This window comes from Athene noctua, chromosome 7 (genome assembly GCF_965140245.1).
Source record: "Athene noctua chromosome 7, bAthNoc1.hap1.1, whole genome shotgun sequence".
Classification (NCBI taxonomy): domain Eukaryota; kingdom Metazoa; phylum Chordata; class Aves; order Strigiformes; family Strigidae; genus Athene; species Athene noctua.
The window spans coordinates 20629907-20646894 of record NC_134043.1 but is presented as its reverse complement, the minus strand read 5'-3'; the positions used below and the strand labels follow the sequence as shown (position 1 = coordinate 20646894).

Here is a 16988-nt window from a genome sequence, read left to right as displayed (position 1 = left end):
AGTGTCTTGCACTGCACTGGGAACATTAATTTTCCAACCAAAAGAGATAGGAAGTTTTATATTTAATTTTACAGAACTTTGATACAAATTATTATTGTTACAGAGCTTTTTTCCAGATCGTATGATATCTTTTCCAAGTGAGACCAATGCAGCTGTAAGTCACTCTGGGATATTACAGGTATGTAATCTTTGAATGAAGATGAGCCAGTTTAGCTTAGAATTTCCCCTTGTCTGTGTTGTGTGAGCATAGTTCTTTGTCACTGTTGGTTCTGTTGCTGTTTTTTGAATAACTCAAAACATGTTTAATTGCTTTTCCTTATGAGATATGAAGTGATGTGTCCCTTCCAGACAGTTATTATATGACCACAGTTGGAAACTTGCACATTCTTTCAGAATCAAGGAGTGCCAAACCAGACAAAATGCAGTAAAAATGGTTAATACCTTTGTTGGGTATTTCAGGTGAAATACCCTGTTTCCTTAAAAAGGCGGAATGCTGCAGTACTTCGCACAATACTTAACAGCAGGCCTGAGTAGAATACTGAGGAACTGGTAATGTGAATCAAATGAGTGTAAAAAAGAATTAAATGGTTAAACTTAATGAGTAGAAAATTTAGACAGACTGGTATGATTTGTTAGCTTGAAGGCTACTGTAGCCTTTGAAAAAAAAAAATATGGTAGGTCACTCAGTGTTAGTCATATTTAAGCAGACACAAGATTTTAATTTACAATGGGAATAATTTCACAGAATGACCATATCAGGAGGGATCATCGTCTTACTTCTCAAAGAGGGGAAAAATGAGTAATAAAGGTGGAAACATACACATCACTCTTGTTTGCTTGTCACTAGAAAAATTAATTAATAGAAGAACTTTCACTGGCCTTAAGACAACAACCCTGCATGTGAGTGTTTGGGATAAAGAATGATTGGAAAGGCAACATAATAACACAAGATATTTAAGGTAGAACTGAAATTACCAAAATTTTTGCATCTATATAATAAATTCTACCTTAGCATCCATCAGTAAATGAAAAACATTGAAGAACTAATTCTCAAAGCATTCTTCTGTATTAAATAGCTATAATCCTTATAGAAGGAGATGTTACTCAGGAAGTTAAAATTATCCCAAATATAGTAAAAAATGTTTCAAATTAAAATTAAATGACGTGCTAGATTCTCTAAATAATGTTTAGAAATATAAATAAAACCTTTATAACTTCAAAATATGCTGCATATCTAGTGAAAATCAGTTCACTTTTGTTACCTAAATAGCAAATAGATTTTGCAGTCTAACATAACCATTTTGTTTAGAAAATCTTGTTCCCTGTATTAATAGAACTTGATATTCTTTGCTCACAAAAGTAACTTGGTCGTTTGAAAAAAAGACTTTTATAATGGAACTCTTTGCCATATAGTCTTGCACAGAACTTCCTTAGGCCCATATTGTGTTATGTAGAATGTATGTAGAGCTTGTGGGTAAGATTAAGAATCTTTCTAAACATATATAGTTACATCCCATTTTGATAGCTTGAAAAAATTGTTGTGAACTCTCCTCTGTTGCTATTTTATGCTGTATCATCTGTTTAATTGTATTTCATCAAATAAAACTTACTAGGCACAAAGTAGTGATTACCTTTGTGAATTGTGCAGCCATTGTACATGTTTTGGCAGAAGTTTTTGGGTAAATTGTTTACACTGAGTTGCTATTTCCTTGGAAACTTTCATTAAGACAAGTTAATGGGCTTGTGTTATTATTTGTGATGTGCTTGGTCAAATATCAAGAGAGACATTAGTTTTAAGAAGTCAATGCTCACAAGTGATTAAAAAATCACTTCTGATACTTTTATAGCTTTTTGTGGATTGAACTGTAAACAAGTAAAATATTTTTCAAGTATGTTTTTCTTGACTTTCACTGAGAGTGAGTATTTTGGCTGATGACTTTAAATCAGAGCATCTAAATAGCCTAAGAAAAACAGAAAAAGTTTACCCGTCTCCTATCCATTTAGCATGTGCTAAGTGAAATTACCAGGTCTGACATATACCGAATGTCCATGTATACCAAAGAGAGAGGTTTAATTTCTGTCATGAAGATCTTCAGCCTAAAAAAAAAGCAGCAGCATGTCACTATTTTGATTAGAGTATGGCCGCTCTGAGACGCAACACTGTATGTACATGTCTAGTGGTAGGGAGTATGGATCACTTGGAACTTGCTTTAGCTTATTTTTGCAAATTGGATGCTTTAAAACATGTCAAAAATGGACATAGTATTTAGATTTTAATCTGAGGCCTCTCCCTATAGTAATGAAATACTCTATTATTTTCAGAATTTGGGATGGGTTGGTGGTTGAATCTTCAGAATTATCAATTTTCATAGGTGGGCAACAAATTAATTCACTTGGTTTAATTAGATGTGAAACTGTTGTTAAATGTAATTTTAAATGGGACTTATGACTTGTTTAAAACATCATCTGCTTATTGGAACAACTCTTATTTTAGATTAATTGATGTGTGCACTAGATCCTCTTGTAGTCTTATTCATGGCAGCAGTTCCAATGAATACACTGCACATCATAGATAGCATTGACGGGATTGAGTCCTGCGTTAGGGGGTAAAATCCCAGCCTCCCTGAAGGCAGTAATTTTTATTAACTTTGAAGTATCAAAATTTTATCCTGGCTTTCTTTCATTTTGTCTGTGAACATTTCTCCAGTGTTGTAATTCTATTTTTTAAATCTTTAATTGTATTTGGAACAGAATTTTTTTCACTACACAGTATGTTTTAAATTTAACAGTAACATCTTCAAAATGGAAGGTTGAAATTACTTGGGTATTTACACCTTTTTCTGGTTTTGCTTTAAGAATAGACCTATCCCCCCACTCCTTCCTCATTGTTTAATAGATGCAATTGATATTCAGTTTCTGTAGGTAGACTTGAAGTTCAGAGTTCAAGTGTTCTATTGACCAATTTGGCTGCTTCTTTCTAATAGCTTTTTACATATAATGTGAATACATTAAAAAAAGCTGTTGTAGATAGCACATGTCCAAGCCATCTTCCAGAGCAATGAAAAAAACTTGCATCTGATGTAGAATATATTAAGGAAGGAAGAATATGTCTTTCCTAAATAAACATTAAAAAGTAAATGTTATATTATGCAAAAATGAAGTTAAAGACAGAACAGGATTACCAACACAAACACTCATAATTTTGTGAAAGGTAGGATGACTGATAGTATCTTTTCCTTTTGCCCTTTCCCAACTGATGTCTCTTGCCCCGTGTTCTTAGTTGTTCCCACTCTCTGCCTTCACAATTTGAGATTCAAGTTTATATTTCTTTAATCCTTCTGCCACAGCAAGTCCCTTTTTCCCTGAGCAGTTTCTCATCTGGCTCTGTTCCAGTCTTCAGGTTGAGATGGTCATGCACTGACTTTCAGTCTCTTGTCAATATCCTAGACATGTTCTGGTTTGTCCGTTGCCTTTCCCTGTCTTAGACTTTAGGTTTTGCTGGCCTTTCTCCCAGTCTAAACTCCTCAGATTGACTGAAGTCTATAGGAGACAACAATGAGAATCAGCATCATTTCTTCACTGGAATTACTTGGTGTCCCCAAAATTTATCATCAGGTTCAAGGGAAAATCCTTCTCATCCCCAGTAGCATTGGGCTGGATCATGGCCAGCTGTCATCACATATTTGAAGAAATCAGTCATCAAATTCAAACTTGTTTTACAGAGTCTTAGGAAAATGATGGCTTCTTTAACTTTCAAAAATAGTGTATAAGCACTCAAGAAGCATCCACCTTAGCAAATGTTGTTGCCTCTTCTGCTGCAACCATTCTTTCATTGAAAATGTTGAAGATGCAGACAAATAATTTGTACAGTTAGGAGTGCTGCTCTCAGTCTTTATTGCAAGCAGTGATGTCTAGTATTTCTGCAGTTTTTATTATTATATTCATATGAGATAGTGCAATGTTTTTCCTGTTCTGTTGTTTTTTCACTTGTTGATTGATTTTATTTCCCCACCTACCAAAAGACATTTATTTGCTTTCTTTTATTTGTTCTGATTGGTTTTAAATTGGTTGGCTTTACAGCTAATCAAATCATAATCAAGTCCTTAGTGCTGTAATATATTAGTATCTGACAGATATGGTGACATTTGACACCACCCTACATACCATGTTATATATTTCACTGCATGGGAGAGAGGGTGCAAGCTTATTTCTGCATATTGTGTGACCAGTAATCCCTGTCTGCAGCATACCATCATTTAACTCTACCCACTTCTTCTTCCTATATTAAGGACTTTTCTTATTTTTCTTCTTTTTGTTTTATTTTGATTACTTCTTATCTGTATAAGCAGGGATAATTTCCCCTGTAATAAACTTGCATGTACTTCCATTGAAAAAAAACCCAACAAACAAAACCAGAACCTCAACATAAACTCCAAACAAAACCACAATAAAAAAAGCCAAGGAAGTTATCTTTTCTACCATCTTTAGTTTTAGGGTTTTATTACAGACATTCAGTTCTCACTCTGAAGTATTTTTACTGCTCATTCCTTCTGACAGTTAATGGTTTTGACTACAGTTTATTCATGTTATATTTTCTCATGCAGTCCTCAGCTGTCTTAGAAAGAAAAAGATGGATCTAGGATTGCCTTTTTCCTAGCATTATTGGTACTTTACTTTAATTGATAGCATGTGTACAGCAGTGACTGTCGAAGCTGAGCTTTGTATTGCTCCTCCACTTTGGTCTGCTGAGTAAGAAAAGCATTTTTCCTGACAGCGCTTCTAGTTTGGAGCTCTTATGGCAGAAATCCTGGGGAAAACACTTGTGCAGGCTGGGAGCCAACCACTCCTTTCATCTTCAGCAGAGATGCTAAAGCCTAACAAGATGCTCTTTTATTTTTACATACATTGACTCTTTTTCCTAAGCTCCCATTTGACATTGTTTATAGAGTTAAAATACTTTTTCAATTCAGCCTTTATATTCACCATCAGTGAACCTGTTAATATGTGGCAAATGGGAAGATTAACAGGCTGGAACACCTACTAGGACCTACCCATCTGCTTCAGTGTGGCTGAAATAGCTTAAACTGCATTTGCACACATCTGTGTGCCAGCAACACATGTGAATAGATGTACCTAGTCTTACTGTATAACTATTCAGGTGAATAGCCGTGAAGCAATTCATAATGCATTCCTAGTTGTGGGCTAGGGTACTTCTCTGTCAAATGAAGCCTGCCCATGTTACTGCATTCACACCAGTTGAATTTAATTATCTCAGGCTGGTCTACAGGTAGTACAGTCATGCAACTGACTACAAGGTAGGAAAACAGTGAAAGTGAAAGAAACCTTGTGTATCTTGTTTGGGCTGCATTATTTAGTGGCTAGAGAACTTGGTGTACTTCCAAAATCACAATCACTTCATCATCTTGCTGCAGTCCGGTACTAGCCAGTCTGTCTCTTGCCTGGTAATTTGTAGCTTTGTGTCCTCAAATCAGATTTTCTGAAAGTGGCAGTGGACAGAAGGAAAATGCAGCAATGAAAGCTGCAGATATCAACCAGAAAATCCTTTGTCCCCTCCCTCTGTATAAAGCTAGATGATATGATATTTATGATACTGCAGGCCAGCCTGGGGCAAGGCTCATTGAAGACCTTAACAGAGGTTAAGGTTAATCTCCCTAACAGAGATTCTTTTGCATATATGGAAATTGAAGAATTCTACATTAGTATGTTTAGCTGTGAGTCATAGTTCTGAGTAGTTTTATTGGAAGAATAATAAAAATCAATGCGTTACATGGGATTAGAAAAGTTAATGTGGTTGCCAGCTCTTAGTGGGTGCTTTTGCAGACTGAGTAGAACTGTGTGCTTGGTTTTAACAAGGTAACAGCTGTGTTGCACTCTGACAATTGAATATCTCGAGTAGAGGCAGGAGCTGTCTTGGTGACAGGCCCAACCTCTCCTGATTTTGATTCAGCTAATGCTCCTAAAGCTAGAGCTCCTTAAGTGCCACTTCAGGTCCTGAGACCTTTGTTCCCTCCTTTTGAAAATGCTAATATCTGCCTGACCTGCATGGTTTTGTGATTCTGATTTTGTGACTTGTTTGTTGAATTAATTCTAATTTGGATCAGTTCTCTTATCTGGCTTGTAACAGAAAGGAGAGAGGGATGGCTCTTTTTTTTTTTTTTTTTATTTTTAAATTCTGTTGGTAGTTTTGTATAAATAGGGTCTGAGGCATGGGATCAGAATTTCTTATACTGGTTTTGTTGCTGAAGTCAACATATTGCATAACTAATGCTCTCATTTCAAACCATATGTTCCATATAAATATGTAACTTGCTTAGCATACCTTGGAGTTGTGTAACATTCTACATGCCTTAAATCAAAGGTACTTTTAATGGGATTAGATGCAATCATAACTAAATTACTGTGCTGTGATAGTGGATTTAGGGGTTTATTCCCCTTAGTCCTGTCTGAGTATGTTAATGAAACAGAAAGCTGGTTTCAGATGAAAAGTGCATGTCTGATATTTTCTTTCAGATGTTCTTAAGCTCCAGCACGTATCCTGAGATTCATGGTTATTTGCACGCAAAGGAGCAGGGAAAAAAATCGTGGAAAAAATTGTACTTTTTTTTGAGAAGATCTGGCCTTTATTTTTCCACTAAAGGTACATCTAAGGTAAGGGAAGGGGAAAAAAAAAAAAAAAAAAAGAGAACTATGAAGTTAAAGCAAATGTGTATGTATTTATCATTTGTTGTAATAATAACCAAAATTTGAATTTCAACTTATATTGATTTAAAAAAATAAAATCTATTATAAATAAAAATTAGAGAGATATTGAGATATAAAATTGGGAAAGTATTGTCTTAGAAACAGTAATTTCTTTTTTCCTTATAACTTTGCTTCATTCTGGTTAGTATTTTTTCAATCAGTTACCAGAGTACCCTTTTCAAATAGTAGTTAAAATCCTGAAGTATAAGCAGATGCTCTGAAAAGTGGACATAATGGTTCATTCTCTAAAATAAACAAAAACCTGTGTATAAAAGTATTTTATAGGAAGATTTTGAGTTCTCAGATTTTGTCACTGGACAATTTATCATTTAGTACTTTAAACCTGATTATGGATACATTGGAGTTGAGATAACTTTTACATAAAGCACTTAATTCAGTGTCTTTTCTTATCCTGAATTTTCTGTTAACTGCCAGAGTATTCACTGAGGTGTTTTTGTATCCTTCAGCAAATTTCTCATTTGCTTCCTTGACTTAATTAACCTTAGTGGATGGAGATACTGGTTAGAAATAATACTTGACAGTAATTATTACAGTATGTTGTTTTCCAGATTATGAAATTATATTTTATTTTTGATGCTTGAAATTCATACTGGGCTCAGAACTTGAATCCTACTAGAATATTACTGTAGATTGAATTTAGTGGATGTTTTCCCAGAAATTATATCACCTGTACTTTGTTTTTTCTCCCTCTCTGGAAGAATGATCTTTTTGACTAGTCTGAGGTGTTTTTTCATTGCATTATAAAATTAATGTTGGATTGTCTCTTTCTAGATTTCACGATGTCACAGTTAAAACTGCAATACGCAAGACTATTTCAGAACAGGATAACTACTACACTCTTCTGAGTTTCTTATCTGGAGAGGCTGACTAAAAATAGTCTAACTGTATTACATTGCTCTTCTTTTTAGGAGCCAAGGCATCTGCAGTTTTTCTGTGAATTCAGCAATAGTGATATGTACATGTCTTTGACAGGCAAAAAGATTTCTGGAGCACCAACAAACTATGGATTCTGCTTTAAGGTACAAGCTTATTATTCTGATATATATATATTAAAGCAAGCCACAGTTTTTAGGTAAGCTTAAGTTTCTTTAAGGTTTTTGAAAACAATATTCAGCTGTCTATTATAAAATAGGAGAATTAGTGGCTTTTATTTCAACAGGTATTATCTTCAAGATATGCATTAATGCTAAAAAAATGTGCTGTGGCCTTCTAGCCTAACAAATCAGGAGGAACCAGAGACCTGAAACAGCTCTGTGCAGATGATGAACAAAGTAGGACCTGTTGGATGACAGCAGTTAGGTTGCTTAAGGTAATTTTTCTGTGTGGAGTTAACTTCTTGCTTAAGGTTACTGTGTGAAATTTTGACTTGTTGTGGTAGAGAAGTAACATAATTCTAGGTTCCCATGCAATAGCGGTATTGATTTTTTACTCCAAAAGCTTATTTTTCTTCATCCCAACAAACAGAGAGACGAAATTACTGGAAGCTTTGTAGGGGATGGAATGATATCTTGAAGCCTCAGTCCTGCAAATATGTAACATCAAGCATATGTTTTTATGTAACCATGGTGAATTCAGTGAGATTGTTGTGTAGTGTTGAACAAAGCGACAAGAATGCACAAGAAGGGAACTTTATTATGTTTTTCAAATGTGTCTGTAAAAAAAAGAATAGGTAGGTTGATGTATTAAATGGGTTGTATTTAATGCAGAGTGTACATTTATAAAGGCAACAGCAACAACGGTGATATTGTGCATTTCCTTATCCTAACAGCATTTGTCCCTGGTTTTTAATGGTAAAGAAAAGCATGTGTTATCTTTACATCTGGAAAAAGATTTACTTGGTTTAAGATTCTAATTTAAAATGCTAACCATGTTATTTTCTGGTTTTAGTATGGGATGCAGCTGTATCAGAATTACATGCAACCATATCAAGGTAGAAGTGTCTGCAGCCCTTTGAATATAACACCTATGGTATGTCCCACGGTAGCTCCATGAATAAATACATTGTTTCTGCCGTCACGCTGTCTGACCCAGTCCTGCAGATCTTTGTATGTGCCAATGCTTGTCGAAATCTTTAGGACTGACAGAGTTGACTAGAGAGCTAATTAATTAATTAATTAACTTGCCTCATACAAATTGGGTAGTTCAGACCAGTTAACAGGATTTTTCCCTTTGTCAAATCTCCAGTGTTTTGGGTATTAATTGACTTACTGTCACAGTCAAAAATAATGGAAAGAGGATTTTGAAAACAGAGCAGCAGAACTATAAATGCATTAAAAAAGAAGCGAAGTGTTTAAGGTTACACATGCTGTAAATGATGAATAAGCAAGCTATAACAAATCCTTTCTGGTATACAGTAATACCTCCATTTTATTATTCCTTTAAAAACATAAAATATTAAGTACTTGAGATTAATTTCAGCTGGTGTAATCTGACTGGACTTCAGGGGAACACCATATTTTGGCAGAACTAGGTTTTGGAGGGACAACAGCCTATACTGGATGCTGTGTCCATCTTCTCAGTCAGATAGTTGGGATTGGATCAGGTTGCCCTTTAATATCTTATGTTATCCCAGTTCTTTATGAGTCATTTGATTTTAGACTTTTTATGGATGATTTATCACTTTTGTGGTTTTTGTTGGCTAAATTGGGTAAAAATTACTCGTTGCTGGCACTTGTGACTGATTTTATGGTGGATTTTTTGAGCTTTTATTACAGTTCTTGCTGTTAAAATGCCTAAAATATGCATTTGCTATTATAGATATTCACAAAAACAGTTTTTAGTGATAAAGATAATAAGTATAGATTCAAAACTGTGCTTAATACACTGACTATGTCTTTACTTTCTGTTATGTGAAGCTGTTACAATAGCCAGCTGCTGCTTTTATAATGGATCTGGGAACCATTACTGATTCTCACACTGTTGCATGTGTTTAACTCATGTAACTTCTGATACAGGCAGAATCTATAACCAGTATTAAGCATGGTACTGTTTTTCTACTTGTGTATAATTCATGATTAAACAGCAGATTGGGTAAACTTGAGAATTAAGTTCACAAGGTAATGAACATATTCACAGGGGAAACACTTCCATGTTTCACATTCCTCAATAACTCTCAACCATGTCAGCTATAAGGAGTTCCCTCCACTCTCCTAGAGGCTAACATTTTTTCTTATTTTGCCCTTGTTTTTTTACTTTTGCAAAGTTCTTTACAGGTTACAGTTACTCAGGCAGACCTTAGACTACAATGTCAAGAATTACAGTGAACTACAGAATTGCCATCTTCTGTTTCTAGTTATATTCATGTGTGTAACCAAACAGGAACAAAAGAAATCTCCTTTGGTTCTGGAATGGGAAGCTTTGCTAACCCTACAGAAACCTGGGCCTCTTGGGTTCTAGATGTTAGTTTCAACTTACAGAATGCTAGAATGTTCTTTTAATTATTTGATATTCCAGTGCCTGCCAATATTTGAGCTGCTACAATCCATATTAAATTTGACTTTGTAAACCTTGGTTTCTGAGAAGTATTTTGGTGAGTTTTAAGATTGTTTTGCGAGGCTTCAGTGCTTTTTATTCTATTGTTACAAACTTGATCTTCACTGGGAGAAAAAGAAACAAGCATTGTTTTATAACAGATCCTACAGTTGTTGAGTCTGTGATAAGAATTAGAAGAGATGTTAAGACAGAAGTTAAGCTCCATAGAAATGGCTGGTTTCAGTGCTTAAATCCAGTGAACTTTGAATGAAAGTTTATCTAGATAATATAAAAATTTGACATATTTGTAACAAAATATTTCAAATCTTTGTTAATCTGGTGGTTATGTATAAGAATTTTGCATTTAATCTTTTTTCTGTTACTTGGACAACTTAATAACATTTTCCTGACTTGTATGCAAAGGGCTAGTTATAGTTAAAAATATAAATATATTTTATGGTAAAACGATATATTTATCGTCCAGTGCAGTAATGTAAAAAGATGATCTGTCCTGCCAGACTTTAAAATTGAGGTTTGCAGCAGCATACTGGAATTACAAATGCTCCCTAGGGTAAAAAGAGTTTGGCTCTGATGGGAAACACTGCAGATACTTGAAACACCACTTACAAAACAGTGTTTTCTCAGAAGCTCACTTTTAAATGATGGATCTTTTAAAAAAGGAACAAACTAAATTTATTTTTCTTCGTTGCAGAGAAGCATTTCAGAAAATTCTTTAGTAGCAATGGATTTCTCAGGAAACAGAAGCAGAGTTATAGAAAATCCAACAGAAGCCCTTTCAGTTGCAGTTGAAGAAGGATTAGCATGGCGGGTATAAACACCTTTGCTTTTCAGAATAGTATTTTCTGATTTTTTTTTTTTTTGAGAAAACAAAAAAGATTTGAAATTATGTTTTTATTTCTCTCTCATACAGAGGAGAGGGTGTCTACGACTCAACTCACATGGTAGTCCTATTGCTATGTCTAACATGGGTATGTGTGAGTTAATTCATTGACAGAGAAATGGAATAGCTGTTTCTTTCAATGAAGGCAAAATGTTTTTTAAAGGTCTTTATTTCTACAGCTATACACAGATCTCAGTCATGGTTTCATCATAAAATCTCTAGAGAAGAGGCTCAGAGACTTATTTTGCAGCATGGACTTGTAGATGGGTAAGTTAATTCTTTACATAACTCTTCTGACACTTTTCTAGTCAACAACTGATATTTTTGTGTACTTATTACTTATTGGGGGGGAGAGATTGAGGAAGGTTGATTTTGGACTTACGTAATAGAAATAAAAATTCTTTTATATAGGGCTATCTGGAGATCAGTTGGTTTCTGTTTTATATCTTTTGGAAGCAATAAAGTAGTGATCTAACACTTCGATACTGTCACTGACAGATTAGTTATGTCCGCTCAGAGCCAGGCATTTGAGCTCTGTATTTGCACAGTACTCTCTGGAAACTGTCAACTTTGGCACCAGTGTCTTTTGTATCTCTTATTAGTGATGAAAGAATGAAAGAAAGCCTGAAAACATTATTCTAAGATGAACTGTGCAGGGACAGTCATTGAAAAAAGAGGAGTTTTTTCAATGCTTTTCCTCATGATATGACTAAAAATTGTATTATCCCTTAATGGTAAACAATAAACATTAGGATAAGATTACTATTTTTCTCTCATTTAAAGATTAATTTTTAAAAATAACAAAGCAAGTAGGTATTTTATGTTTAAATCCTCTTGTTTTTCATTTCCATATTTTTATCCTTACTCCTGTATTAAATGTAAACTTGGGCCTTCTTCATTCAGTGCGTAATTCCATAAAACTCTAAGTTTCTCTGACTCGGTTTCCAGTTAGGTACCTGTAACATCAGACTAGTGGTTAAATTACTTCAGTTTTAGATTAAGTATGTTTTCTACATCTGCAGAAAGGGCTCTAGGGGCAAAAGCGATGTGAAGGAAAGGGAAAAAAAGCAGTCATACTCAGCAAGGATGGCTAATTGGACTTCCTCTTTTGTATTTTTTCTTTTTTTGGATTTTTTCTTCTTTTTAATTTCAGGAGTCTGGTTTTTAAGCCTGGATAATCATCCTGAAACTGCTCCTGTACGCTGTATTAATTTTTGCATTTGTTACATGGGAGGTACAGGACATCTGGGTGAATCCAACATGTATTTCTAAGCAGCATGTCATTCTAAGGCTGATGAATCTTCCACTGTATTTCAGTGGGTACACGCACATACTGTTAAATGAAACCCAGTAGGTTTGGCAAGTAAAGAGCAGTGGTGTTTGAGATGAGAAAGTCAATACCTTGCTAACATTAGTTTAGTACGGTGTTGTTTGTTATATTCTTGCATCTATTCATAGACATGCATTGTGGTTTTGGTGAGGATGATACTCTTGCTTGGACTGTCTAGAATTGATTAGAACATGCTAGTATGTGTGCTTGTATTCAGGAGTTACAATGAAGTCATGAATACCTTAAAGCATGTGACAAACGCTGTGAGTTTTGATGGGCTGAAAGCCCAAAATACAGAAGCTTTTAATGGGAATAATAAGATTTTAGTTTCTGGGGCCAGGGGCAGGGAAAATAATCCATGTTGAGCCTTTTATGGTGATCCCAAGCTGGGAGATCTCTGTATAGGACAGAGGTCATGGGACCTCTGTAATACCATATGTAGCAACAAATATGCTGCTCATGATGGCTTATAGAAGATAAAGGGACTATTATATAAAGGATCTACAATAGTTTCAGTATTTGCAAAGCCCAATAACAGAGTTAGGGACAGCAACAGTCTTAAGGTTTGCTATGAAGGAATAAAGTTTTTGGATCTACTGTTCTGGTGTATGTCATGGTTTGAGCCCAGAGGGCAACTGAGCACCACACAGCCATTCCCTCACCCCTTCCCCATCAGGAACGGGAAGAAGAAAAACAATGCAAAAGGCTCCAGAATTGAGGTAAGGACAGTGAGGGGTGACTCACTCTAACAACAACACTTAACAGACAGAGTAGGACAGTGAGAAGCATTACCACATCTTAAAAACACCTTCCCCCACCCCTCCCCTCTTCCTGGGCTCAGTTTTGTTCCCAGTCTCTCAAACTGCTCCCTCCAGCAGCACAGGGACAAGGAATGGGCATTATAGTCAGTCTGCTGTTCCTTCCTCCTCAGGGGGAGCACTCCTTGCATTCTTCCTCTGCTGCACATAGTTACCCTCTCATGGGAGACGGTCCTCCACAGACTTTCTCCAGTGTAAGTCCTTCCCACAGGATACTGTCTTGGAGCTAGGGGAGCTCCAAAAAGCTTCTCACAGAGCGTGACTGCTGTGGCCCCCTCCCACACTACTAAAAACCCCACCATACAAACTCAGCACAGTATAAACCCAACTTTCTTAAATAAGTTTGTGTAGCAATATTGTTGATTTCATACTTTATCCCTGAAAGGATATTCAAAGACTTTTTGGTGATAAATGGTTGACAGGATTGCAAACTGGTTGGAATCTGATCGATGAATGGGGTAATAGATTACCAGAAGGCCCATGACAAAATGCAACTGGTCATTCCGAGAATTCCTTAAGTTTATGAAGGAGCAGTTGTTTGGAGTCATCCAGAGTGTCTGTAAAACTCCCTTCCAACCAACGTTTTTAAGATTCTGTGAGCTACAACCCTTTCTTCATAATAATGTTTTTAAAGGTTCTTTGACAACCAAAGTAGGTTTATTGCAATAAGGTTAGAAAAGAGTAAAGATCTTTTTATTTGAAGGAAAACAAATATTGCTTATATTTGCTGTTAAAACAGGGAAAACAGTAAAAGAAAAGGACTTTAAAAGAACTGATGACTGTGAACATAAATCCTATTCAACCTGTTTTTTCTTTCCTACCCAATGTGATTACTTTGTGTATTATGTCATGTGGATCCCAGTATTTGGGTGTAGAGACTCCATTTTGGATATCTGCAAGGTGGTGCATTCCTAGTGTCATTTTTCTGAATAGAATAAAATGCCAGTCCTTAACGACAAACATGTAAAAAATTCAAGTTTATGCATAGGATCTAACTGTGCTCTGAATAATGTCATTCATGTCCTGGAGAGGGTGAAAGGCCACTAGGTGGTGAGAGAGAGCTTGTTAGGAGAGCCTGCATCTATTGAGAAGTCTTACTTGTCCTTATACTTGCCGTGTGCTCTTACAAGGCATATGCTGAGTTGGCAATTATCCCTCATTAATAACTGAATTAATAGCAGAGCTCCGAATTAGACTGGGTGGGAATTTTGATAGAAATGTTAATGATTATGGACTCCAGATTTCTTAATTCTAGGTATTTTCTTACTTTGTAAAAATAGAATTCTTAAAAACTTTGAGGATGAAATTAGTAGTTTGGATCCATGCTGTTAGTAAGTGAAAATCCACTGTATGCCTTTCTTCTCCTGAAATCTTCTATTTTCATATATATGTTCCTGGTATGTGGTTGGGCAAAAGTAGGTGGCCACTAGTGCTCACTTGGTTGAGATCTGCAAGTCCATCTTGTCCATTTCTTTTGTGTCCTAAAAGAGGAGCATGCTTGCCAATGGCAGTCTCTCCATTTCCCTTCCTTGGTGTGTTGGTTAGTTCTATATGCTCCAGACCTGCACAGTACAAGCAGGTCAGACTCTCTACTACAAAGCTGTGGATCAGGTACTTCACCCTGTCCTCCAAACTATTCTCTGCCAATATTCCACACTCAGTGATTCAATAAAAGATATCTCTTATTGGTAATCATCATTTGCCTGTACCAGATTATCCTACCAGGATTATGGCAAAATTATGTCTGTCTACAACCTGGCATAAGCTAGGTTCCCGGTAAACTAGTGGCAGTGACACTGTTGGCCTCTGAGTGTTGTGATTTGAATAATGATGCCATAAAGTGAGCAGAGTGTAGCTCTGTCTCACTGGGAATTTTGCCAATGTGCAGAAATGAGTGTGCATTTATGAATATTGGCCAGATGCAAAAAATATTCTCGTCTGTCTTTCATTACCTTTTCTGTATACTTCCTGTTGAACTACCTTTTGAATTTCCCTATAACGCTTGTGATTTTAGGTAACAGTCAAAGTCCAAAGAAAAATTTTGTTCAAAGCACAAACTTTGAGGGTGCTTTTCTGTCTGAAGAGATGCACTGTAATTCTATGCAGTGTAAAAACTAACGCCTACAGTGTTATTCATTCTGAGAATGCATATTTTTCATGTAATAGACAAGGTGAGGAAGAATTTAAGAAAAAGCATTTCCAGTGACACATTTGCAAAGAAATACTGATTAAAAGCATAGCTTAGGTAATTAATATTAGCTCTGTTTTTTTCACTAATACTTACTGTAGTGAATCTACAACAGTTTTAACTGGATGTTTACAGAAGGCTTTCCAGAGTGATCTTACTGTGAAAATTTTCAATCTCTTTTAGGGTATTCCTGGTACGTGATAGCCAAAGTAACCCCAAAACATTTGTATTGTCATTGAGTCATGGATTAAAAATAAAGCATTTTCAAATTGTACCAGTAAGTAAATTTTTCAGTTTATATATGCAATTGTAAAACAAAACAACTGAATAATTGTGATACAATATTGATGATTTTTTATTTTTGCTGTTATATGGAAGATGTAAACATAATACCTATATCACTAAAAATAATCAGTATTCTTGAGTTGAACACTTTTGAGCTTTGCTGTTTGATTTTATTATAAAGATTGACTAGTATCCTAAATCCTAAAAAGTATCTTGAAATAATAAATAAATCTTTTCTAACTGGAGTAGAAGCAACCCTGATGGCATGAAAATCATGTATTAATGAAGGTCATATTGCATCTTCATTTCTCTTTTTAGTCATCTGTTTAGGTGGACTACGACGTGTGTACATCTCGCTGACTCATCTGTTCAGTATAGTTTCTCTCAATATTTGGAGTTAAACATTTGTTGCTGACTTTTCTTGATTCATGTTACTGTGGTATATTCATGTCCAATCTTATTCAGGGGACAATTTTAGCAAAATAAAGATATCCTTATTTTGTCCAGCTACTTATTGGTAAGCTGAATAGGAATTATATTTGCATCTGTTTTTTCATTGAAGATATCATCCAATTCTCCTCCCAGAATGGCCAGCTTTCTCCATCGCTTTCACTGTCTCCAGACGTGGTTTATACTGTTTTATTTACAGTTTGCTTCTGTTGAGATGAGAAACACTTTAGCGTTGTGTGTTTTAGCCACAGATGCTTGACATAACTGAGCTGACCTCTAGCTTTTTCTTCTCTCTTCACAAGAACCTTTCTTCCAGACCACATAGTTCTCTAGCCTCTATGTTTCTTCCTACCGAAGTTTCTAAGAGATTCTGCTGTTTCTCAGTAGAAATTAGTGTAGTGGCATTTTTTTGTTGTTTGTTTCTGATCTTATCTCTATTATTTTGGTAGGTGATCCCCTGTGATTGTTCACCAAATTTCTGAATGCCTTAACCTAGGGCTTGTAGTTGATATCTTCCCCTATAAAAGTTCCTGTAGAATAAAACTGAAGCAATACTGGGGGAGGAGGAGGAAAGGAGTGACTCAATCTTAGCTAAAAGAATTGTCCAGGATTTTCATTGTGTTTAGGTACAAACAAGGGAGGAGTCCTTCACCCAAAAGTGATAGCCATGCCCTGGATCCCATATGAGCATCAGAATCCCAAGTGTAAGATCTCTATGATTCTATTGACTGTGGTCAATACTTTGGGGTAACTGTTGTGTGG

The 16988-nt window shown here is 35.6% G+C and overlaps 1 protein-coding gene across 1 annotated transcript in view; it reads left to right on the top strand.

The window, feature by feature from the left end:
• GRB14 (growth factor receptor bound protein 14) overlaps positions 1 to 16988 on the top strand; it is a 63658-nt gene that overhangs the window by 43427 nt on the left and 3243 nt on the right. The window contains exons 5-13 of the mRNA XM_074910969.1: positions 104 to 178; positions 6532 to 6669; positions 7692 to 7802; positions 7997 to 8092; positions 8671 to 8751; positions 10967 to 11083; positions 11186 to 11243; positions 11335 to 11422; positions 15675 to 15768. Coding sequence (XP_074767070.1) covers positions 104 to 178; positions 6532 to 6669; positions 7692 to 7802; positions 7997 to 8092; positions 8671 to 8751; positions 10967 to 11083; positions 11186 to 11243; positions 11335 to 11422; positions 15675 to 15768 — 858 coding nt within the window. The remainder of the gene's footprint in view (positions 1 to 103; positions 179 to 6531; positions 6670 to 7691; positions 7803 to 7996; positions 8093 to 8670; positions 8752 to 10966; positions 11084 to 11185; positions 11244 to 11334; positions 11423 to 15674; positions 15769 to 16988) is intronic.